Raw genomic sequence first — 25,416 nt, forward strand, 5'->3', positions numbered from 1 at the left:
ACTAAACAGCCTTTCCCCACCTGGCCCACGTTGGAGGTGTTGGACAGCAATGCCTACTTCTCTCTCATCTCCTACAGTCCTCAACCCCCTTCTACTAGGGAAAGATTACATGATACCGCATTTGGGGAAAAGGCTCACAGGAAAATGGCTGAAGCAAATGCATCAGGAATATATACAAGAAAATTTTAAAAGGCTAGAATATCTCAAGACAGGAAAAAAAAACAAAAAACAAAACAAACCAATAAAAAAAACCCTCACAAAACAAACAAAAAAACCTCACACAACCACACTCTTCCTGTTGTTCTTGAAGCTCTTCTTAACTCCTTCCTCCTCTTTGCCAGCTGCAGTCCTGAGTAATGAATGTCTGTCAGATCTGAGTGGCAGCTTCCTCAGACCCTTTCCTTGTGCTTCATGTTAGCCAACTTGACAGTTTCCTGCTCAGAGGCAGGTGCAGAAAGCTCATAATGACATCCAATCATCATCTGATAGACTATCACTCCCACAATGGCTCCAAGGAAAGGAGCCACAACTGGAACCCACCACCACTGCTTACTAGTCCTGGAAAACAAAAAGAAAGCACACAAGGTAAGAACTGCAGCCTAAGCATTAGAATATTTGTGTTTGGATCTGGAATAATGCAAGATCTGGTCTACTACAAACATCCTAATTGACTTGCAAAAGACAATAATACCCATATGTCCACAGCAATTTTCAAGGCAGATATTGCCTCCTACCACAAGTTCAGGTGACAAGCAATTCAGAACAGCTACTTTGAGGACTTCCAAGTCTATCTCTCCAATAAGAAAGGAGAGAAGCAGTTGCTGTGTCTGAATTAGGCACCTTCACTTTCCTCCCACTGCTTGCAAGAAAGTAGCTCTTGATAGAACATTGCCTGTATTGCTCATGGCTCTCTTAATTGCCCCCCAACAAAAACAGAACCCAAGTATAACAAACACTCAATTTTCTACTATGTCGTAGTTCAGCCCCAATCAGGACCAGACTATGCAGTCTCTCTCTCACTCCCCCCACGAGAACAGGGAGAGATGATATAAGGAAAACGGCTCGAGGTTTGGGATAAGGACAGGGAGAAATCCTTAAAGTTACCGTTACGGGCAAAACAGACTCGACCTGGGGAAAACTATTCATTTATTTCTAAAACCAAAGCAGGAGAATGAGACAGAGAACAAGATAACCTCCCCCCACCACTCCCTCTTCCTGGGTTTAACATTATCTCTACCACCTTCCCCCCCTCCCTGAGCGGCACAGGGGGGAAGAGGGAATGGGGGTTGCAGTCAGTTCATCACACATTGTTTTATGCCACTGCTTCCTCCTTGGGGGAGGAACTCCTTGCATTCCTCCCCTGCTCCAGCGTGGGGTCCCACCCACAGGCCACAGTCCTTCGTGAAACTGCTCCAGCGTGGGTCATCTCTTCCACGGAGTGCAGTCTCTCCAGAACAGCTGCCCCAGCGCGGGCCCTCCACTGGCCACAGCCTCCTTCAGGCATCTGCCTGCCCCAGCATGGGGTCCTTCACGGGCTCCAGGTGGATCTCTGCCCCTCTGTGGGCCTCCATGGGCTGCAGGGGGACAGCCTGCTCCACCATGGTCATCACCACAGGCTGCAGCAGGGGAATCTGGGTCAGGAGCCGCATTACTCCTCCCCCTCCTTCTTCACTGACCTTGGCCTCTGCAGCCATTCCTCTCACAAGAAAAATTCTTCACAACAGGCAGGCAGACACGCCTCAGGGTCTCTTCACAGCTCATCTCCTCTCCGCTTCTTGCGGCCAGGCTGGGCCAAGTCAGGCCCAGTCAGCTGCCTGGCAGGAAGCCAGAGGGTGAGGCCTGCCCCCAGTCCACCAAACAACTTCTAGCAGCTTCTTACAGAAGCTGTCAGCATAGCCTTCCCCCCCCAGCCAAATGAAACCAGAACAACCACCACAGAAACAATTTAAAGCTCACGTACAAGGTGCACCTGAACTTCTCATAGATGGTCCTAGATTTCTTCCTTAATAGCAAAGTTAGGTCATTCACCACTGGAAACTGCCCGGCTTCTATGATCTCTTAAGAAGTCAGAGCATAGTAAACAGTATCATTAAAAATATTTATACGATACAAAGATACTTAATGGGTGCTAAGACTGTAATACCAGTGTTACCGCCTATTTGCACTCATAGTTTTTTTTTCCCCTTATGCGTCAAGGTTTTCATTGGCAAGCACTTACCAGAACACTTCAGTGCCCCAGCCAGGGATGGCTGTGAAAAGACGAGGCCCAAAGTCCCTGGCAGGGTTGACAGCGTAGCCAGAGTTGAAGCCCATGGAGGTTCCAATAACAAGGACAACAAAGCCAACTGTGAAAGCCTCCAGCCCCATGGGGACAGGGTTGTTGTAAGGATCAACAATAGCCAAGACACAAACAATCAGGGAGGCAGTGCCAATGACCTGGAGAGGGATAAGGAAGAAAGAATAATTTAATCCAGATTAGTCTTTTAAGCAAATTATTTCATAGAATCAGAACAGTTAGGGTTGGAAGGGACCTTCAAAGGTCATCTAGTCCAGCTCCCCTGCAAGGAGCAGGGACATCTCCAACCAGATGAGGTTGCTCAGAGCCTCATCCAGCCTGGCCTTGAACGTTTCCAGGGATGGGGCATCCACCACCTCTCTGGGCAACCTGGGCCAGTGTTCCACCACCCTCAGTGTAAAAAAATTTTTCCTAATATCTAATCTGAATCTACCTCCCTCTATTTTAAAACCATTACCCCTTGTCCTGTCACACCAGGCCCTGCTGAACAGCCTCTCCCCATCTTTCTTGTAGGCCCCCTTGAGGTACTGGAAGACCACTATCAGGTCTCCCCGGAGCCTCCTCTTCTCCACGCTGAACAGCCCCAACTCTCTCAGCCTGTCCTCATAAGAGAGGTGCTCCAGCCCTCTGATCATCTTTGTGGCCTCCTCTGGACCCTCTCCAACAGGTCCATGTCCTTCTTGTGTTGGGGGCTCCAGAACTGGACACAGTACTCCAGGTGGGGTCTCACCAGGGCAGAGTAGAGGGGGAGAATCACCTCCCTTGACCTGCTGGCCACGCTCCTCTTGATGCAGCCCAGGATGCGGTTGGCCTTCTGGGCCGCAAGGGCACATTGCCTGCTCATGTTAAGCTTCTCGTCCACCAGCACTCCCAAGTCCTTCTCCTCAGGGCTGCTCTCAATCCATTCCCTGCCCAGCCTATATCTGTGCCTGGGATTGCTCCGACCCAGGTGCAGGACCTTGCACTTGGCCTGGTTGAACTTCCTGAGGTTGGCACGGGCCCACCTCTCCAGCCTGTCAAGGTCCCTCTGGATGGCATCCCTCCCCTCCAACGTGTTGATGTCAGCACACAGCTTGGTGTTGTCAGCGAACTTGCTGAGGGTGCACTCTGTCCCACTGTCCATGTCGCCGACAAAGATGTTGAACAGGGCCGGGCCCAACACGGACCCCTGAGGGACACCACTCGTGACCAGTCTCCACCTGGACATCGAGCCGTTGACCACCACTCTCTGAGTGCGGCCATCCAGCCAACTCCTTACCCACCGAGTGGTCCGTCCATCAAACCCATGTCTCTCCAGTTTAGAGAGAAGGATGTCATGCGGGACAGTGTCAAATGCCTTGCACAAGACCAGGTAGATGATATCCATTGCTCGTCCCTTGTCCACCGATGCCGTCACCCCGTCACAGAAGGCCACCAAATTGGTCAGGCACCATCTGCCCTTGGTGAAGCCATGTTGGCTGTCACCAACCACCTCCTTGCTCTCCATGTGCCTTAGCATGGCTTCCAGGAGAATCTGCTCCATGACCTTGCCAGGCACAGAGGTGAGGCTGACCGGCCTGGAGTTGCCCGGGTCTTCCTTGTTCCCCTTCTTAAAAATGGGGGTTATGTTCCCTCTCTTCCAGTCATCGGGGACCTCAGCAGACTGCTACGACTTCTCTAATATAATGGCCAGTGGCTCGGCAACTTCATCCGCCAGTTCCCTCAGGACCTGTGGATGGATCTCATCAGGTCCCATGGACTTGTGCACCTTCAGGTTCCTCAGATGTTCCCGAACCTGCTCTTCTGCTACAGTGGGTGGTTCTCCATCCTCCCATTCCCTGCTTGTGCCTTCCACAGCTTGGGTGGTGAGACAAGAGCCCTTATCGGTGAAGGCTGAGGAAAAAAAAGTCATTGAGTACCTCAGTCTTCTCCATGTCCTGGGTAACCAGGACACCCGTTTCCTTCTGGAGGGGGCCTACATTCTCCCTGGACCTCCTTTTGTCCCCAACATACCTACAGAAGCCTTGTTGCTTTTGACATCCCTGGCCAGGTTCAATTCTGTAAGGGCTTTCGCCTGCCTCACCTGATCCCTGGCCACTCGCACAGCCTCTCTGTAGGCCTCCCAGGCTACCTGTCCCCACTTCCACCCTCTGTAGGCTTCCTTCTTTACTTTCAGTTGGTCCAGGAGCTCCTTGTTCACCCACGCAGGCCTCCTGGCATTTTTGCCTGACTTGCCCAATTTAACTCCTCTGAAGTCCCATGCTTTTAAGGCTTATTCTCTAAGCTGGAAGAGCTACACTAAGTCATCCCACGGAGCTATCAGACCACAGTAGACTGAGCAACCACTGGAATGGGAGAGGGGAACATGCTCATCCTGGCAGCCCACAGGCTTGATCAAGCCCACACCTTTTTCCCCTACTCACAGAAGAGCTATGAGTAACTGTTTGAGCAGCCAGAAAAGCTGAAGATATCTTCCTGAACCTGCATCCAGCTTGCCACAGCTGGATGGCTACTGTCCCTCTGTGGCCAATGGCAACTTTAAGGAGGCTGTCACCTCCAACACCAACCACCACCTCACACCCAGCTGACCTCTGGGTTGTGTAACAGCCACGGTAGTACCATGGGAGTGAGGAAGAACCATCCTTCTTCATGTTATGGCTCTTCAGGGGCTGAGAGCAAGTGGTATCGTTTTCACTGGTGTCCTGGCCAGTGTTGTACCCCTGGTTAATCCCCTTAACACAAGCCTTCTCACTTTACAGATCCTATGTGCTAGTGAGATACCTGTATCAGCTCTGAAAACCTTTCTGGATATCTTCTCTTTAAACTGCAATTAATTCTCTAACTAAAGGAGAGGCCCAGAACCACCCCAAAAAATTCCTCTTCAAATGCACCTTCATCTTCCCAGCACTCTCTTACCTGGTCAAAGAATCCATTCACAATGTTCAGATGCTGAGACGGGTAGGTGGCAAAGATACCAGCAGTGCCATTCTGTCCTGTTACATACAGCTGGTTACTGCCAAAAGCCCAGATGGCATCTAGGGTGGGGGTATAAATAAATAAAATTTAAAAAAATTAGAGAGATCAGTTGTTTTCCAACACACATCAGAGGACTGTGCTTGGAAGATAACCAAAATGTTGGCTCCACAGAGCCATTTTATTGAGATAAAATTCCCTGAGCGCCACATTGCTATGTGTTGCAAAACCATTTGCTCTAGAGCAAACACTCATTTGGAAAACTTAGGGTGTGATCCACCACAGCATTTTACCAGTCAGGCTCAGATGCAGATGGCCTGAGTCCCTGTTCCTAGCATTTATTGTTTGCCAGGCACCAAGAAAGAGTTAGAGCCAAAAAGTAAACACTAAGGTGACTCCAAATCTCTCCCAAGAGGTACCCAAATGCCTGTGGTACCCGTCTTGGTGTCAAGATATGAGATATTGCTATGAATCTGATCTACAGCTAATAGGATTTGGACTGATCTTGCACTTTCCTCTAAGCCAATATGCAATTAGTTCCATCTCTCAGGTTTGTCTTGTAGAGCAGTCAGCCCCTTGCCTACCACTACATAGCAGCTGGACAACTAGCCTAGTTGGGCTGGCTAGACTCCCTTCCTTGCCAGTGGAGAGAAAAACCAGACACTTTCTGAAGGTAGCTCTTCCATGGTTTAGGCAGCTAAGATGGGATTAACTCTCTTCTGAAGAGGAGACTTCAACCCACCAACTAGAAAAGTAACTGGTGTTGAACTGGAGTCTTGATGTTTACAGAGATAAAGGTAGGTCCCCCCCTGCTTCTTTCTAAAATGAAAAGCAGTTGGTGCTAGGGCTGGAGCAGCAGTTCCCTCCCTTCAAGTGGAAGCTACAGTGACCCAGACGTTCTGCTCAGCTACAGGGAACACTGCTCCTATTGCTTCCTGATATCTGTTTCTGGCAAAGTCTGAATCAAAAAGTCACCCTTGATATTTGAAAAAGAGCAATTTCCAGCACAAAGAGTTGGTTCTTGCCCACTGAATATTGCCCTGTGATGAGGAACACCACTCAGAAGGAATAGATGCATGAGAAACTGGATTTCTAGGATGCTTTCCAAGGTATAGAATAATTTTGATAAGGGTAGCAAACTGCTAGAAGTCCCATTGTCTGGAAGCTAACATGAGACAATGCAGAAGACATCCATGGTGAAGTATGTTTGTTTGTTTTTCCCATCAAGAATGATAAAACAGATCTGAAACAGTGCACAGATATAAAAATCTCAATCACTACTAATGTTTCACTGGCTTTTCTGGAAGATCTACTTTAGTCCAGACAGCAGATACAAGAGTGGTCCAGTGATCATTACTCAAGGGCAAAGACTCGCACATTGACAATGCTGGTTGGCCTTTAGATTGATTTGAGGAGACTTGAACCCATCATCATGAGATCAGGAAAACCCTCCCAGAAACACAGTAAGGAGGATTTGTCAGATCTCTACTCTGCAAGAAAATGCTTCTCTCTGATCTAGAAACCAGCCTCCCTGCAGTGAGTCAAAGAGCAGCAGTCTCACCCCAGCAAACACACAAGGTTTCTGCACTTACTGTAGTACAGCCCAAAGACTATGCCAGCTCCAAGGAAAGCCCTCAGGGTTTGTGCTAGGGCATAAATTGGTAGCTTGATCCAGGGCTCCCGGGCCAAGAAGCACATGGCAAAAGTGACAGCTGGGTTCAGATGTCCACCTGCAGAGAGGTTGGTGGTTAGTGTACTTTTACAGGCAGAAATTGGGTCCCAGAGAGGAGCCAAGGGACAGTGGTTTCCATACCAGTGTCACATAGGAAAAGTACAGCATACAACAATTGTCACAAGTGAAATCCAGCCCACATGGAGCCACAACATACCTGATACTTGTCCTGCGATCAAAATGCCAAGCGTTACAGCAAAGCCAGAGGCCAGGTTGACAGTCAGGAAACCTCCATGGGTCCCTCTGCTGAGCATGATCTGCGCAACAGAGCCACAGCCAAACAGCTAGGAGGAGAAGAAGGGATTAAAATTACCCTCTGTTTCACATCAGGGCCAGTTGCTGACCAATGCCTGCAACTGCTCCACTTATACCTGCATGCACCATCACAGCCCACCCATGACTCAAAGCCTTCAAAGAGTCAACCTTTGGTCACAGTATCTAAGCGTTATCTCTAGGGACAGCAGGGAAGGAGAAAGGACAAGCCTATGTCCTGGCAGGGGGAATCAAAACCAGGGCCAAAGTCAAAAGCAAAATTGGACCACAGAAGGCTGGAGGTCTTTGCCCAACTGTCCTAGTCCTGGCTAGGACAGAGTTAACATTCACCTGAGCTGGGAGGAGAACTGGAGCTGGTGGCCCCTATGGCTGGGGCACCCAGCTGGGATAGTTAACTAATTAGCCAACAGCTGGGGTTAATTTACCCAAATTAGCCCAAGGGCTGTGCCATGCCATGGGACACCATGCTCAGTGTATCAGTGAGGAGGGTGCTGAGGGGAGCCTCCTGCTACCTGGGAAGAAACTGGGTGTGGAGCTTTGTTGTGAGCCTTTGTACTGTATTTGTATTCCATCACTGTTTTGTTTTCTTCTGTTATTTCTCTTAGGTTTTTTTTTTTTTCTTTCATCTCAACCCACAAGTTCTGCCTTCTCCTTCCCCATACCACTGGTGGGTGGGGAGAAGTGAGCAAGAGACTGTGTAGCTTGGTCCTGAGCAGGGCTAAACTATGACACCAACCATCTAATTTTAAGGTGGTAGGTGAGAAGAATCAGCTAGATAGCATCCTGAACAGAGGTATTTACAGTGCAACTGTTCAGATGAGGGATCTGGGTAACACTGTTAAAAAGACAAATTGCTAAAATTGTTTAGCACAGTAGCACATAGATTGGTAGGAGACAATTTTGCTAATGCCTGGAAATACAGACATGACTGAAGAAGGCCATATTCAGCCTGACATTCATGGAGTCCTCTTTCAGGTGACACTGGCTGACAGTAAGGGACTGGGGCTGCCTCCTTAAGCTGAGGTACCTGCAGTTGTCCCAGCCCCAAGGTACATTCTCTCCTGTGGGCATGCTGAGCAGGGCCCACACCATCCCAAACCACTATGGCAAAACCATGTAAGAAAGGATCAGGGCAACACAGCTGACCTATCTCTGCAGCACTGACATGGCATAGGCACCATCAAGAAAAGTCCATACTCTACAGACAGCCTGCCACCAGCAGAACTGGAAGCTTGGCCTTCTGTCCAAGATAAGGGGTGCACCAAGCACTTTCAGGGACAAAAGCTGTTTCTGTTGGGTGACAAAGGGCGTTTCCTAGCAGCTAAGGGAGGCGTGTGCTCTTGCTTGAAGACATTTGCTCCAAGCAGGTAATCCTTCTCTTACCAACAACATCCAAAAGCCATCCTTCCTTTGCTTTAACAACCCAAACCAGTTTCCCCTGGCAGTTCAGTTCATCACTCATCCAACTGGAGGCTTTCTGCCTTGCCAAGTCTTTCCACTACCCACCATGTAATTTAAAGAGCCTGATGATCTGTATGCTTGAATCTTCCACTGACTCCACCTGAATTGATTCTTGGTGTCTACTAGGGATTATCACATCAGCAGGTACTGAGAGCATCCTTAAACTAGGACAGGGATTACAGCTTGCTCCTGAGATTGTCAAATCTAGGGATTAAGGCTTGCCTTATTTCTTCTGACCACATACCCATATCTACACACTCACCAAGACTTTTTGATTCTGTGAACTCCATCATCCCAGAATTACTCAATTGCCACAGAGGCAGTGTCTGCTCCTAGGGGATAAGCCATCAAATACACACAAAGGCAGCAGGGGTAGTTATCAATACTGGACATGCCCACTGAGCAACACATGATCTGGATCAGGGGCAAAGCCAAAACACACCTAACTCATCCCCTCGACAGCTGATGAATTGGAAACAAAGCAAAGACTGCACTCAGCCTGCTGAGATAGGAGCAGCCAGGTAGGCTGCAGGCTGGCTCATGAGGTGGACACTCTGTACACAGGTGCCTCTTGACAAGAAGCCAGGACCTCAACACAGGACTTTGTGTAGAAGGAACAAAGGAACCTGTAGAACTCATTAACTAACAAAAGGGACAGCTAGCACTGCTCTCTACTGGGTGCAGTCAAAACAGCCCCTTCAGTGCCCAGATGGGAAACCATGGCAGAGAAGATGCTCAGACAAAGGCAGAAAAGATGAGTCTTGTTTATTGTGCAGCAGAGCCATCATCCCCAGCTATGCCTAAACTACTGAGGGAAACGTAGCTCCAACTGAGCAAATAAATACTGGCAACAACCAGGGTGACATCTGTTCCTTCCCTTACCCCAGATGAGCCCCAGCATACTTTAGACAGAGGTTTGGAGAGAGTACTTGGCCACAGTGTTTGCCTAAGGCCACGCAGCACATCAGTCTGACCAGCAAGGGGACGAGCCCCAAAATAACCTGCAGTGGGCATCTGAGTTTGGCAGTGTTCACCCCAGTTTCTTCATAATTATGAAGTTATTTGTTATTCACACTGAAAGAACTGGCAGTTCTGCAAGTGGATGGTGGTTGGCTCATTAGCCTCATACCTTTTGATTGCAGAAACCACAGAGTAAAGTTTCCCCTTCCTCCCCTCTCCACCTCCCTGTTCACCTACAAAGGTCTTCCCTTAACCTGGAGGAATGCCAGCTCTGCCTTTTCTCAAGAGGTTATTCCCCATTCTCCTCTCCCCCATCCTTCACCTGGCAATAGCTTTTCCTCAGAAGAGAGTCTATGGGCTGTGCAAAAACACCCTGGAGCCACTTCATAGGAGCATTACAACTATTTATCAGATGAGCCCTAAGTACTATTTGGTTTAAATTCAGTGTAACACTGGAAAACTTGACCCTCAGCAGATAAAAAGAGTAAGGTGATATTTAGAAACAAGTTGTAACTTTGATATACGTGTGTGCAATTCCATCCTGCACCAGTGGAATCCACTAAGCATGAACATATAGTCTCATGCATGACATCTGCCCACAGCATTTGACTTTTAGGAACCAATTCAAATCATGCTCACCAGTGCTTTTGTGACAAGTGGCTTGACATTACACAGTTTTGTTGTGGTAGTGGCTATTACTCTTTAATGACACCATTTCTAGTTCTGCTAATTTCTATTTTTCCTTCCAATTCCTTTTCCCAGGCCATATGAGACAGCAGACCCTCAGCATCCTTTAAAAGTTTAAAAAAAAAAGTCTTCCTTTTCCAGTGCTTGCAGAGAAGCATTTAGGAGCAGCTAGCTTGAGTTGAAATGCAAGAAAAGTCAAATAAAAGCAATTCAGCATTTATCCCAGCAGCTTTTAAGTCTATGTGATGGATGGAAGAGTCCTTAGGTAATATTATACCATTATGGTCAGGAGACAGTGGTGCACACCCAAGGGGGAGATGGCCCCTCATTCTCTTGATTTTAATAACCTGCTTCCAACACCTCCACCCCCCCTTTTTTTTTTTAAAAAAAAAAAACCAAACAAACAAAAAACCCAACAAGCACAACAAAAAACAAGCACAAACCACCCAACAAACACACACACGACACATGAACAACAACCAAACATACATTACTGGAAGAACATCCCAGCCAACTGAAACCCAAGTTAGCACCTCAACATGGCAGTGAGCACAGCAGTCAACTGTTATGCTCCCATGATCCACTAGCCAAGTTCAAAAGCAGATTTAAAGTGCTAACAAAATGATTGCAACAAAGCATTACTCCGATTTATTAAAGCTACTCTCCTAGGACTTGAGGTCAGTGGACCCATTGACCAGGTTAATGGAAGCCTGCTCCCTAATTTCATCTTACTGGCTCTAGCAGAGCTAATGGCTCTTCCTGCCAACAGGAAAGCTTCTCACTCCTCATGAGCTGATCCAACTCCTTGCACTGTGAAAAATAACAAAAATCCATGTTCTGAAGGATCCATGAGTTGAACTGGTTCAAGGGTGGGAGGGACAAACTCCAGAGCCCGTACAAGGAAGAGGACAGCCAGAAGCAGCAAAACCAGGACAAGGTAGCAGGTCATGAGGTGAAACCTCATACTCGGGGAAACCTTAAATTCCCTGTATCCAGGGCATGTTTGGAGAATAGCCATTTGGCTTTGTCACCCAAGGTAAAAACTCCTTGTCTCAATAGCTGGAAACAAAAAAGCCCTGGAGGGGGTCAGGGCTGATAGGAAAGGACCTTGGAGGACAAAAAAAAAAAAAAAAAAAAAAGGTTGAAAAAGCTAATGAAGAAGCCAGGCCACCTGAGTTTATAGGCAGACCTTGTAAAAAGCAGCTCCATATGTGAGCTCAGGAGAAGGTAGTGCTCAGCACTCCCCTGCAAAACAACCAAGTTTCTTCCCTTTCTTGCCCTCTCTTTTTTTTTTTTTTGCTGATACTTTTTCACACCTTCAGGTGCAACACAAAAGGCCTAGATGCACTTGGTCTCAGACTTCAGACAGACTGATCTCTAAAACAAGATGGGAAAGGTTTGCTGGCATAGCCCAAGAGGAGTGTTCTTACCTAAACTACAACTTTCCTCTCCAGCCAGCAAATAAACCAGGGATTAGGCAAGTAGCCCGCTGTAAATCTACCCTAATCACATTGGTAGACAGGAAAGGCTGCTCAGCCCTTGCTGCCCTCTGGTTAGTGGGGAAGATGCCAGAAGGGCAGCCAAACTATGGGTCTACTCTGAAGAAAAAAACCCTAAGATATTGATGGAAGATTTTAAGCATTAGACACACAAAGGGACGCCTCTCTTCACATTAGAGTGAAACTTAGGACTATCCTATAATCCCTTCAAGGGGTGAGACTGGGAGAGGACAGAGGACTATCACTTTATAGCCAGTTCAAAACAATCTCCTAACTCCTTCTCTGCAGCTCAAAGTAAGAAGAGGTTAAAGGTATTGTAAGTCTCCCCCATGGCCTTTTGCTGTCTTCCTCAAGGAACAGGACCCAGCTAGGTAGATCTGAAGATAGATCCATCCCCATTGCTGTTTCTGCTCAAGCAGCATGCAGAGATATTCCTCAACTCCACGGCCTGTATGTCCAGGACGATCTTCACCAGCCACAAAGACAGTGCAAGGAGCACCGTCATCTTTGCCTTTCCTCAAAGCATTTCTCAAACAACCATACCAGTCATTATTTACAATTTGCAAAGCAAGGAGAAACATTAGACTCCACAGTCCAGCTTCTTGTCCAGCACAGCTGGAGACAGCCTGGACAGAAGCAGTCCTACAAGGAAGGGAAGTGGCAGATGGTCTGTCATGTTACGGCTCTTTCCACACCACACGCTGTCCCGGAGCCAGGCAATGCTGCAGGACTCAAGAGATAAGAGGGTCTAAGGAAAAGTTGTGCCACACATACATCACATGCTACAACAATGCTGCACAAAGCTGGAGAGACGAGCAGCATTCAGCACAAGAAACCGAGCAACTGTCAGCAGAGGAGTTGGGCATTAGAGAGAAAATTCACTGTTTTAGCTTGTTCACCGCCCCCCCCCCCCCAAAGCAAAACCCCTTATTCTGACATTCCTGGTATTCCTCAGATCAGGAAAAAGCTGACTTGCACTGAGGGCAAGTCTTGGTGCCTAAACTGTCCTGTTTCTAGGAAGAAGCCACCTCCCTGCTCCTGCATGGGGAAAGCTAGGAGAGACAGTTTTGAACAGTTAATGAAGAGCTTTGAGCTCTTCCGGTGGAAGAGGCGAGGCAGAGCAGCAGCACTGCCATTTCCCATGCCTTCACACCCAGCAGTGCAGACCCTTTTGCAGGGAAGAATCAGCAGCACTCAACATGCTTACAGCAGAGATTTCCAGTCCCCTTTAAAGCCTAGCAAAGGGCATTAACAAAGAAAATAAATTCTTAAAATTAAAAAAAAACACCTAACCCAAAAAAACCAAATCACACCACATTCTCCAAATGCAACAATCCAGGTTCAAGAAAATTGTCACAAATCAAATAGTGACTGTGGGAATGGCTGTGCCACCTCGGATGGCTGTGGGATGAGCAGCAACTTTAAGCTCTGCACTGTCAACAGTTAAACGAGGCTCCCTTTGCCTTGATCATCCCCACCACTTCGCTATTTTGGTTTCTGCGGTCTGCAGCACACTCATACCCCAAAAAGCTCCCACCTGGCCACAAAATCAAGGCAGCCCTGACTGAAAAGCAATTACAAATTGTTTTGTCAGTTCTTTGTGCCTCAATAGCAATGAATCACAGATAAACAGCAAGTTACTTCTCTTGCAAGTGTAAAACCCAAACAGAGCCAGCTTTGGTATTTACAGCCAGCAGAGCAAGGCAAACAGATCAAGCCTTTAGGAGGCACGGAGGCCTGCCACTGGAAACATGGCTTTAGTGAGCTGTTACAGTAATAACACAAACAGGAACTTGGAAAATGCCTTCAACATTTGCATTGCTTAACTATTGCCAGCAAGTGGTGCTTCCAACATAAGTATGAAGTTCAAACCTGAAGTGCCACTCAAAGTGCATTTTGAAAGGGGGGAAAAAGTAATCCTAATTATCAAAGGAAAGGTAGAATCAGCATTACTATTTTTGTAACAGCAAGCTCACTACCCACAAGCTAAAACCACATTGTGCAAGGTGCTGTACACAGCAAAAGCAGCTTGCAAGTAGAGAGCACCTTGCCTTTGCACTATTCAGGGCTTGGCTGCCTCAGTTAGATTATTTTTCTTATCTTAAAAGAGGCACTATTTCACTACCTTTACAACCTCCTTAAAAAATAAAAATAAAATCAAGTACTAGGTTTGTTCTTATGACAAAGCAACTTTGCAGGGGTCCAAAATAGCTTTGCTCTAGAAGACTTTGAGCATGCTGCAGTCATTATGCAAGTGAAAGGGAGGAAAGAAGAAGCTGAAGCCATGCCAATATCCACAGTGGGACAAGTTTTACGTTACACAATGACATTTAAAGTAAGCTGCAAATTTTAAACAGTTTCCCTCCCTTGGGGCTCAGGAAGTTGATTTCAGTGTTGCAGGCTTCTCTTGCCAGCTCACCTACCCCGCACGCACCGGAGCCCCGCTCCGGGGAAAGCAGGGCATCACACGGATACCGTCAAGCCAAGCCTTCAATTTAATGCTGCGCAACACAGGGTTAAATACCCGTACACCCGCTACGCACGCGACCGCACCCGCCCCCTGCGCCCATGGATCTATCCGTGCCCGCCACGCACCTGCCCCTGCACCCACAGACTTATCCGTGCCCACCACATACGTGGACGCACCTGCCCATGGACCTATCCGCACCTAGGGCGCAAATCACTGCAGACTGCCCCTCCTGCATACATGCAGCCCTGCTAACGTTACCCCACAATTCCCCCCCTCTATGCTAAATCATTCTAGTCTAATGGCTGGTACCCTGGGGCGGATGCCGCTATAACATAGTTGATCATGGATAGTCGCCTAGTGACCCCTCAATCATAGCATGCAAGAAAGGTAACAACAACAGAAACAAACAAAGCGTTATCAAAGCAACTGCTAGGATTGTCAGACCTATAGACACAATATTTCTTAGCCATCTAGGTAAACCGAACAGGTCTGGAAACTACCCCAGTCCTTTAGGGCTTTGACGTTGAATACTGACTGGGCAGCATGCACATGCATCTTCTCCAAGGCCGAGGAGGTGTTCTTGCTGAAGTCCAAACAGCAGTAACCCTGGAGACCTAGGACTCCCTCTAGGTCGCTGCAACCGATGCCGGGCCTCGCAAGGGCATAATCTAATGCCAACTTCATTTGTGTCAGTCCTTCGTCGTGTGCTGCTAAAGCAGTCGCCGGTTCAGATATGGCGAGGGCTGTGCGGTTGGCATTCCCAAGAGCCCAACAGGCCACGCGCTATGCAAACCTGAGTAGAGTTGGTGTGTTCTGGTTTTGTTAGTGAGGGGGGGCCTAAGGTGGTAGCTTCTGTAGGAAACTGCTAGAAGTCGCTCCCCTTTGTTCAGTGGACTCGGCCGGGCCTAGGGCGGACCCGCTGCTGGCCAAGGCCGAGCCAATTGGTAGCAGAATGTCCCGTGATAACGCCTCTGCGATAACGTATTTAAGTAGGGGAAAACAGGAAAAAGAGGAGGGAAGATGTGAAGCAGCTGAGCGGGGGGCAGAGAGGGGGAGGCGCGAGCCTCATGGGCCTTGCAGGCCTCACCCTCTGGCCTCCCGCCGGGCAGCCGACTGGGCCCAACTCGGCCCGGCCTGGTTGCAAGAAGTGGAGAGGAGATGAGAAGTGAATAAGATGTAAAAAGGATCCTGAGAGGCGTCTGCCAGCCTGTTGTGAGGAACGGCTGCAGACGCCAAGGTCAGTTCAGAAGGAGGGGGAGGAGTAATGTGGCTCCTGGCCAAGATTCCTCTGCAACTCGTGGTGAAGACCATGGTGGAGCGGGTTGTCCCCCTGCAGCCCATGGAGGTCCACGGAGGGGCAGAGATCCACCTGCAGCCCGTGGAGGACCCCACGCCAGAGCAGGTGGAGGCCTGAAGGAGGCTGTGGCCCGTGGAGGGCCCGCTGGGGCAGCTGTTCTAGAGGGACTGCACCCCGTGGAAGAGATGACCCACGCCGGAGCAGTTTCACGGAGGACTGTGGCCCGTGGGAGGGACCCCACGCTGGAGCAGAGGAGGAATGCGAGGAGTTCTTCCCCTGACGATGATACAGCGGTGTAAAACAACGCGTGATGAACTGACCGCGACCCCCATTCCCTTTTCCCCCCCCGTGCCGCTCGGGAGGGGAAGGTAGTAGAGATAATGTTAAGCCCGGGAAGAGGGAGGGGTGGGGGGAGGTTATCTTGTTCCCTGTCTCATTCTCCTGCTAGTTTTAGAAAATAAATGAATAGTTTTCCCCAAGTCGAGTCTGTTTTGCCCGTGACGGTAACTTTAAGGATTTCTCCCCGTCCTTATCTCAAACCTTGAGCCGTTTTTCTTATATCATCTCCCCCTGTTCTCTCGGAGGGTGGGGGGAGCGGGAGAGAGACTGCGTAGTCTGGTCCTGATCAGGGCTGAACTACGACATGGTGTAATGCATGAGTTGCTCCCAAAAGTTAGTCGTTATCACTTGCATTGGAAGACTCACAATCAGGATTAATCCCACTAGGATGAGCTGGAGAGTGCCACGCCGCTCGGTTACCCTGCTGATCCTCCAGCCACAACTGTACCAACCAGGCTGGGATCCATCGGGTCCCCGCACCTGTGGAGATACAAGCATACCCTCATCCCCATGTTAGCAAATCAGCGGGACCTTCCCAGCCTGGGTTTTCTGGCAGGCGGAAACAGACCTTTGGCAGTGCCTTGCCCCCAAACAGCGGCTGACGGGAGGAAAAATGGTTTTGGATAGGGGAAACGGATTGGGGGTTAGCAAAGGACATATGATTCAGTACCACAAGCGCTTCACCGACCAAGACCCCCGGAGAACCCCTCTTTCCCCCCTCTCTGAAGCAGATTAGCTGTGCTTTCAGGGTTTTGTGTGCGCGTTCTACAATCGCTTGCTTGGTGCTGTTCAGAGGAATGCCAAAAGTATGGCGGACTCCCCACGTCTGCAGGAAGTGGTGAGATACCCGTGACGGCCCACGGTCAGTCTTTATTTTCTGAGGTATCCTAGGCAAATAAAAGCCCAGCTCTGGTGCAGGATGGATTTTGTGTTATGGATGTTGTGAATGGACACACGAAGAGAGCTCGGGAGCAGGCGTCGATCGCAACATGAATGTATTCGAAACAGCCAAATAGCGCATAGTCTGTGATATCTAGTTGTCGTACCTGGTTCGGAGCATACCTCCGGGGTTAACGCCTGGGTAGTACAAGGCCTGGTTCGGCTTTGCTGCTTGACATGCTGGACAGGCTGGCACTACAGCCCAACCGTGTGAGATGGGCAGTTGGAACTGACGTCATATGGCGTGTGCGTTCTGATGTATTATTCTCTGTATCACTTTTATAGACAGGTGACCAAGCACGGAATGTTAATGATTATACCTAGTATGATGCCTAGTATCACAATTTTTTAGCTAAGGATAGCAACCACCTAGCTATGCCCTACACAAGCTAATAAGATTACTAATGACACCTTATATATATATATTAAAAAAAACCCTAAATTTCATTATTTTCTACTAATTTTCTATTATGATATTCTCTATTACTACAAACTTAATAACTTCAGCAACTTTCTTATCTACAAAGCCAGTGACTAATTTTTGCAGGCCTCTGTTGAAACAAGCCATAAATTCCATTAACAATGTTTTGTATCTTAAAGCTTCCCTTCTCATTCCATGGCTTTCTTCCAGCGAGCATGATTGTATCCCTCTCCCAAGGTCAGTTTGCTTTCACTGACATCGTACTGGCTCGAGAAATACCCACACCTCTCTCTTCTTTGTTTATGAGAAGAGGCTTGTTTCAACGCTTTATCTATTAAAGTCTGCACATATTTCAACACACACACGGAATACAGATCAAAACACATATATAAAAAGAATGAATAAGCATCCTGCAGCTATTTGTAATAAGCTTTTATCAATCCACCAAAAGATTTCTGAATATATCAAAATCATCACTTTGTTGCAGTTTTTTGTACTCCTTTTTGCAAGTTTTGAATACTTTGTGAATAGATTCCGAATGATCAGACAGATTCATGCAGCAAAGCCCATCAAAATCCTGACAACCATGATTTTGTGCTAATAATAAAAAAAAAAAAAATCTATTGCTGATCTATTCTGTTACCAACCCGACTACGCCAAAGACACCGCCGAGCAAGAGGATGTTTATCAGCAGGGTCAGAGCAGAGAAAGGAGGCAGGCGCAGCACCTTCAGGGCGTCCCCTGTTGTTAATAAAGTGTGCTCTGGGTCCTCTCCCCCTCCCCGAGTCACCCCCGTTTTATCCTCAGCAGATTCAGTGAAAGAGTAGCCACTAGACGTTGCTGCACGCGTGGCCAACGCATACAACAAGGCCTGACCAGACGTTGCTGCATGTGTGGCCAGCACATGCAACAAGGTCTGTCAAATATGTGCTCTGCAGGCTAACAGCGGTTCTGTTTTGTAAAGTAGTATAGCGTATAGAACCTATATCAATTAACAGTGTTAATAGTACTGATATAATTGCATGTGTTTACTTAGCAAGCCAAAAGCCCAATTTATTTAGCACAGCTAACACCTAGGCACTTGCCACATCAAGTGCAAAGATTGCAGCAGCAATAATTTCACCTGGTTTCCAAAACTCTATATTATCTTGGCAATCAGATTCAAAGCTGTGTGTACTTCGTTTAGGTCTTTTATGCTGTCTGGATTTTGATATGTGCTCGCGTGGTTACACCATGCTGTATCGTTGCAATGTATAGGTCTTAAAGCATTTACAATCATTACCCCTCTAGAAACATTAGCTCCTGAATAGTTAAAGAAAATAGGCAGAAGTCCATCTTTAGGGATCCCAAAAAGTTCCATCTTTTGTAATTTAGCACTCAGCACTCGCGGCTGCTGTTGTTTTACACAGAGTTGCCGTCCTACTGCTATCTGATCTGGCAGATTGCCCAAGCGTGTTCTGAAAGGCTTATTTGAAGATGATATAGACAAACAAATGATGTTCTGTCCTGTGGCATTAACCATAATTACCCACACATTTGTTCTTTCCGTGACTGATGTCCATGGAGCTGCCACACAGCTTGTTAACAATCCGACGAACGCAAGGCAGCTTGGAGCGCTGGTCGTACCCATCGTGCAGGGATCCACTTGTTCACTGCTCCTGTAGAGACACAAGCGTATCCTTTCCCCCACGTCATAAGAGGGAATGGTCCTTCCCAATTACCTGTTTCCAGATTCTTATTTTCACTTTTTTTTTTTTTTGGCTCAGCTTCCTGCAGCTGCTCATTAACGAGACTTGGAAAGCCAGACAGTGTCCTTGGTCTCATTAACAACAACCCTTATCATCAGAGCATTTTTATCAACATTCTTCACATACAAAATCCAAAGCTTCTAAGAGGAAAATTAACTCCATCCCTGCTGAAACCAAGACAGTATTCATCCCTTATTTCACACCATTTACTTCATGCTTATACACACACACACACAAACACGCCACCTCTATAATAAGGAAGCTCCAAAGACCGAAGGCTCCTTTTCTGGATCTATGGGACCCAGATCAAAGGGATTTTTCCAGCTCGCTGTTAGTCTTTGTTTCCATGGACGAAGGAGCGGACGGGGTAACGGGTGCTGTTGAATCTCCTTTCTGCGTGTGATTCTTCACGGCTTCAAACGTTACACGCCACACCGGTAATAACTTTTGAAGAGCAGGGTCACCCTGCGTTACACAGTCCCACAGTCTAATACCTATGGTCTTCCAGGAGCCCACCATATAGATATTACAGAGGTTTGCGTTTGATACGTGAGCGGACACCCAAGTCAACAAGCTCTTCAGGTCAGTATTATTAATAGCACAGTTCTGTTCTTCTAACATTTTTGTTAGACTCGTTAAAACTGATTTATGTTCCTTTGAAGTAGTGCTTCTCGTCGTTCTGATCTGGAGGACCGCGGCTCTATCACCCGCCGCTTTATCCTTGATCTCGGGGACCGCGGCTCTTTTCCCCACCGGGAAAGCGCTTGGACCCCGCTCCGCGCCCCGCGACTCCTCGGGCGCCACCTCGAAACTGGCTCCCGCCTCACTATCGCCCCTCCGCGAATCCACAAGCGGTGGAGCCGATGGGGCAGAAAGAGAGACAGAGGGCATTTCTGTGTCCTCGGATTTGGGGGGTTGTTCTTTCGGGTCAGGCTCCTCCGGCAAGGAAGGCGTGATACACGGGGAGTACACCCAAATTCCATCGCCCCTCTACCACCATCAGAGGCTCCCGGCCAAACGAGGCAGACCACCGGAGCGCCACCCCCTGTCCCCTCCGCGCCGTCTCGACCCCGTTCGTCCCCCTCCCCTTCCGAGGGCCACCCTTCTTTGATTGCAATTAAAGCCGCTACCCACACTTCGTGCGCCTCACGAGCCTTAGCCAGCAGTCTTTTCACCGAACCTAACATCTCCAGCCGCGTCGCCACACCCTTCGTTCCGACCCCCCCTTCTTCCAGTAACTCTTTCCCCGCCGCCTGTAACCGCGCCACGTCCATCACCTCCCCCGGCTTGTTAATCAAGCCCCTTTTCTGCATCCATAGGATGAACTCCGTCAACGGTGCCCTATGCACCGGACAATTCACATCTTTACCCAACGCCTTTAATACCTTCACTGTATCAGAGATGGATGCCATCCTAACAGCAGGCAGGCACGACCGCCGCGCGGCCCCAGCTCAAAACCGTCCGGACCTGTCACACGTCGGGGTCACCACTTGCCGGCTCTCTTGCCAGCTCACCTACCCCGCACGCACCGGAGCCCCGCCCCGGGGAAAGCAGGGCATCACATGGATACCGTCAAGCCAAGCCTTCAATTTAATGCTGCGCAACACAGGGTTAAATACCCGTACACCCGCTACGCACGCGACCGCACCCGCCCCCTGCGCCCATGGATCTATCCGTGCCCGCCACGCACCTGCCCCCTGCACCCATGGACCTATCCGCGCCTAGCGCACGAATCACTGCAGACTGCCCCTCCTGCATACATGCAGCCCTGCTAACGTTACCCCACAAGTGTGAACAATATCAAACCTTAAATCCATCCCTAATAATGTTCTGTTCTAGACTTGTGTTCAGGCCACTCCATCTCCCATGAAGACAATGTCCTAGATCCCAGGTCTTTCCTCATGTATTTTATTGTCTGAAGCCCATAACAGGTATTTACTGGGCTCAAATGCAGTTAAATGCATGTACACCCAGCTCAGCCTGCTGGCAGGGTGGGCAGCAGGGACTTTTGCAAGGTACAGAACAACAATCTCTCCTCCGGGACTATCCAATTTAAACTACTACCCAGACCATCTGAAAAGGGAAGAAAGTAATCTTCAAGATCCTTGTCTGTTTCAGGCAGGTAATGTAATAAAAAGACGCAGAGGAATCCAGGTGGTAGGGAGAAAAAAAATAATTTTAAAGAAAGTAAATAAAAACTAAGTGTCACTTCATTAAGAACAGACTGGGACAGCTCCAAGATGGAAAGGGATAGATGCCCAGCAGACTGATATTGCAGGCTTACTGCCCTGGAACCCATTTCCCTCTCTGTGTACCCTGTTTTTGACTGCTGACAACCTGGGAGCATTCACAGCATTTGGGACTGCCATTTCTCCCACCAGCCCACCACATCAAGAAGATGGGATAGCCACATGGACACAGTACCCACAGCCCTCCATCCACTGCCAAGTTGCTGCAGGAGATTCTAGGTGACTTTTACAAGACCTACGAGGTGGAGTTGAGTTTGTCACTAAAACTGGCATATTATTTGCCCTCAGACACCAGCTCAGGAATTCCTGAACAAGGTGAGGGATTTGCTTGTACACTTACACACACTTAGTTTAAAACACAGCAGGTGTAGTGCTCCTGAGGACAGGGCATGTGTTGCTCATTTTTGCCAGTGGCTGGCATCCATCCAGCCTGGCTAATGGGTGCCCATTACCACCCTTATTTTGGGGGCTGGTTACGATTTTGGACCAAACCCTTCCTCAGGCTCTGAGCACATCCCAACTCCTCTCTGCCCCAGAGAGGCAAGGCTGTAGGGAAAAGTAGTCTCCGTTGTGCCAGCTAACACAGTCAGAACAAGAAATAACTTTTTTTTTTTTCCCCAATCATGAGCCCTTCTGAAATCTCAGATCCACATGGTTAAGGGGTGCCTTGTTTCTCAGCGACATTAACTTGGCTAGCAGGAGACGTTATTCCCCCTTACAAGTCTTACCTTGCTTCAATCCTGAGACTAACTGCAGCAATATCAGTGATTCATAGACAGCAACTTTCTACCTGTTAATCACTTTCCTATCAGCTTCTACCCACCTTAATTCCAAATAACCCTTCCCTGAAAAATCAACAGGACTTGTTTGCAAATCACCAAAGCTGGGTCACTCTGACAATAAAGCCATTGCACTGTGTGAAGTTGCTTTCTTTAAGAGTGGTACCATTTTACAGGGTCTTAGCAGAGTCCCCTGTCCTCCCACACAGGACTCAGTAGCCCCCTCTTCCTCATCAAAAAAAATAATCTTATTTATGAAAGCATAAACTTGTGCATCAGTCCTTGTGTGTTGTTCCCCAGGCGCACATGCAGCTTCATAAAGCCTTCCTCTGCTTTCAGCTCCTCCAGCCATTATATTTCTCCTCAAACAGTCCTGCCATCAGTTACAAAGAGGTGTAAACCCACATTCATTCCACTGAAACCTCTAGGATTGCTCTGGATTTACACCACTTCAGAGGAACTTTCACCTGCAGATATTCACTGTGTGAACACCAACTCATTTCTGCTGCAATATCAACACACCAAACCTGTGGCCCATTGTGCAGTCCTGCCTTTTTGGATGCAGATGCCCAAAGCCATATATCGCTACCCCAGTTTTGCTGCTCTGGTATTTGCTCCCCACTCCTCACACACAACTATCCTACCTGTTCACATCTGCCTTTGACTTCAAAGCAAGCTCAAAACATCTGCAAACAAAGTCACTTATACAGATCTCTACCCTACTTTATCTCTTATATCCCATTCCTTTGGAAACTGAACACCTAAACAGGCAGAAGAGTTTTGTTGCCATTCACCACTTAAAAACACATTGAGTGACAGCCCAGCACTGTCACACATATAATGAGCACAAGCTCCCAATCGGCTGCCAGCACAGGCTGCCATGATATCATGCAGCCTGGCTGATAAGACCCTGGGGAACCTGCAGCCAGCAGCAAAACAACACTACCACAGTTTAAATATTGGCTACTTCTTCTCCATAGGACACACAAGGAAAAGAAAGCAAGGTGAAAAAAAAAGCTTTCACTTCTCCAGGTAGCAACATCTGAAGTATTTCAGTGCCAAGAAAATATTCCAGGGCAAACAGAAAGGAAGTTTTGCATGATCTCTAGCAAAACACTTACTGCTTACACAGAGACATTTTGCTCCCTACACTTCACAGATACACAAAAGCCCTCAAACACCCAATAAGCACTGCTTAGCCCACCCTTTTCCAACAACCCCAAAGCTCACCCTAAAGAAACTTGCATTAATTTTTTTTCCTGTGAGTAGGGACTTCTCCTCAAGTCCTCTTGCAGCAGGTTGCACAAGACCTGGGCTCATCCCTGGTGCAAACTCCAGCAGCAGCACAGCCCCTTCACCAGGACAATTTCCCCCCTGCACCCAGAGGTTAGAGAGCATCCCCACACCACACCAAAAACCTCACCACCAGGGTCAGTGTCCCCAGGCACTCCGCCAGCACCTGCCGCACTAATTTGTTCCGGATCCTCAGGTGCTCCTCAATAGTAGCAAGAATGTCCTTTTGCTTCCCCATCATGGCAGAGGTACCTTTCAAACAGCATCAAGGAGAAAAAACAGCATCTGATAAAACCTCAGCAAGGTTTTTTTTCCCTAGCAGTGCTGTCTTTGCTTATAAATAAGTTCAACGATGCCTGACACACCTCCTGGGTAACCACACCCCTTCCACCTTCTTTTCAAACCCAACTTATCCCCCCCCCCCCCCCCCCCGCCCTTTTCAGCGTGAGACAGAGTGGGTGGTTTTCTTCATTTTCTTTATTGCTTGCATAGATGAGCAAAAGATTCAGGAGTTTCAGAAGAAGGAGGAATTAAACATGGCAAAGATGTCCTGCTCAAACCCCTGTTGTTTTCATCACTTACCACCTAAAACATGGGGCCATAGCTACCCATCTCCAGCTTCAGCTGCAGAGCTAATAGCTAAGTGTGTGGACTGAACAGTGTCTTAACCCATTTGTGTGAACATAGTACCCTGCTTTCAGCTTGCTTTCCCTCCCAAGCTCCTGCAGGATAGCAAAGTGATGAGTGCTCCTGTGCTGATTTAGAGGCTGCAGGTGCTTTTGCAGTGAAATTGTGAGGCAGGAGGGCTTGATCCCCCACACCTGTAATGTAGGCTGAGGCCACAGCACCTCCTGACTCCAGCAATCACTTAGTTGAAGCTGGTATCATGAAACAAGAGCAGAGTGCTCTCTCTTTGAAAATCTGCATCTGAGTCCAAACTCTTGTGTATTGTTACAGTTTGTCTCCCTCTCTCAGGGCTTTGGGAGAGCATTTGCAGCCCAGTCCCCATGAAAGCTGTGAAGAAAAACCATGAGAGATCCCCAGTGCAGAGCCAATCACCATTATAGGACCTTGACAGACTCACTGAACCTCACAGGAATCAACTCTTGCTGCCTTTTCATCCTCAGTAACATCCTGTATCACACTGGGCCAATTCTATGTGAGGGCCTGAATGAAAGCTGTCCCAGTCTGTACCATCTGGGATGAGGGCTGCTAACAGGACATATGCCACTCATGGCATCTGGTTTCTGTTAAGTGAGTAGTAAATGTTCCCTGGGCTCCTTGACTCACCAGGAATTGATGCAGAGCAGCAGGGCTGAATTTGCAGGACTGAAAAGGACCCCTTTCCTGGATTTGTTCCCCCACCTCCTCTGCAAAGCCACAGATACCCAGCTTTTCCTCTTATTTAACCATCAACTTTCCTGTTGAAAAAGTAGAGCTTTTTAGTGCAGTGGTGAATGGGCCTTTATTTCATACAGAAACTGCAGCCAGTCTGAGAAAGCAGAGTCAGGAATGTGGTTAAGAAAGCAATAACGTGTGAGGAATCAAATGCAGGGAAACACTCGGGTCCAAACATAATTACAGGGACAGGAAACTTTCCTCAATACTTTGTGCTCAGGCCTGGTCTGGTATTGCCAGCATCAATGGGGTCCCCTGAACTATAGCAAGCACCCCATCAGCCCCATGCATGCTCACTGTGGCTGGGGTTTGCAAACCGTGCTAAGGACACCCATTTTTAACCTTATCTCCATATCTCTCCCCTCACCCTCTTGCTGTGCATCACTCGAGCCATGGAGGATCCACAGCCACTCCTCTACCTCGCTTCCTCCTGCGCTCCCCTATCCTTTATGCTCCACTCTGTCCTTTTCACCCTGACTTTATATCAAAGCCATCACAGCCAGAAATGAAGCTGTGTTGGGTTTTTTCCCTTTTGGCAGTTCCTAAGCTAAGGTCCGTGGGAAATTTTGCCATTTGTTGAACCACCAGTGTGCAGATGCTGTGTTCTGTGGTGTAGGTTTATT

At 48.2% G+C, this 25,416-nt stretch overlaps 1 protein-coding gene across 1 annotated transcript; it reads right to left on the reverse strand.

Moving 5' to 3' along the window:
• Positions 1–389: 389 nt before the first annotated feature.
• LOC147596650 (aquaporin-3-like) lies at positions 390–23,633 on the reverse strand. The gene is made up of 6 exons (XM_086769669.1): positions 23,526–23,633; positions 7,138–7,264; positions 6,841–6,978; positions 5,192–5,310; positions 2,219–2,436; positions 390–558 (listed from the first exon to the last, which is right to left on the reverse strand). Exons 1-6 carry the CDS (start codon positions 23,631–23,633, stop codon positions 390–392), a joined length of 879 nt encoding a protein of 292 aa, XP_086625795.1.
• Positions 23,634–25,416: the final 1,783 nt, after the last annotated feature.

This window comes from Chlamydotis macqueenii, chromosome W, assembly GCF_036417535.1.
Source record: "Chlamydotis macqueenii isolate bChlMac1 chromosome W, bChlMac1.mat, whole genome shotgun sequence".
NCBI classification, from domain to species: Eukaryota; Metazoa; Chordata; class Aves; order Otidiformes; family Otididae; genus Chlamydotis; species Chlamydotis macqueenii.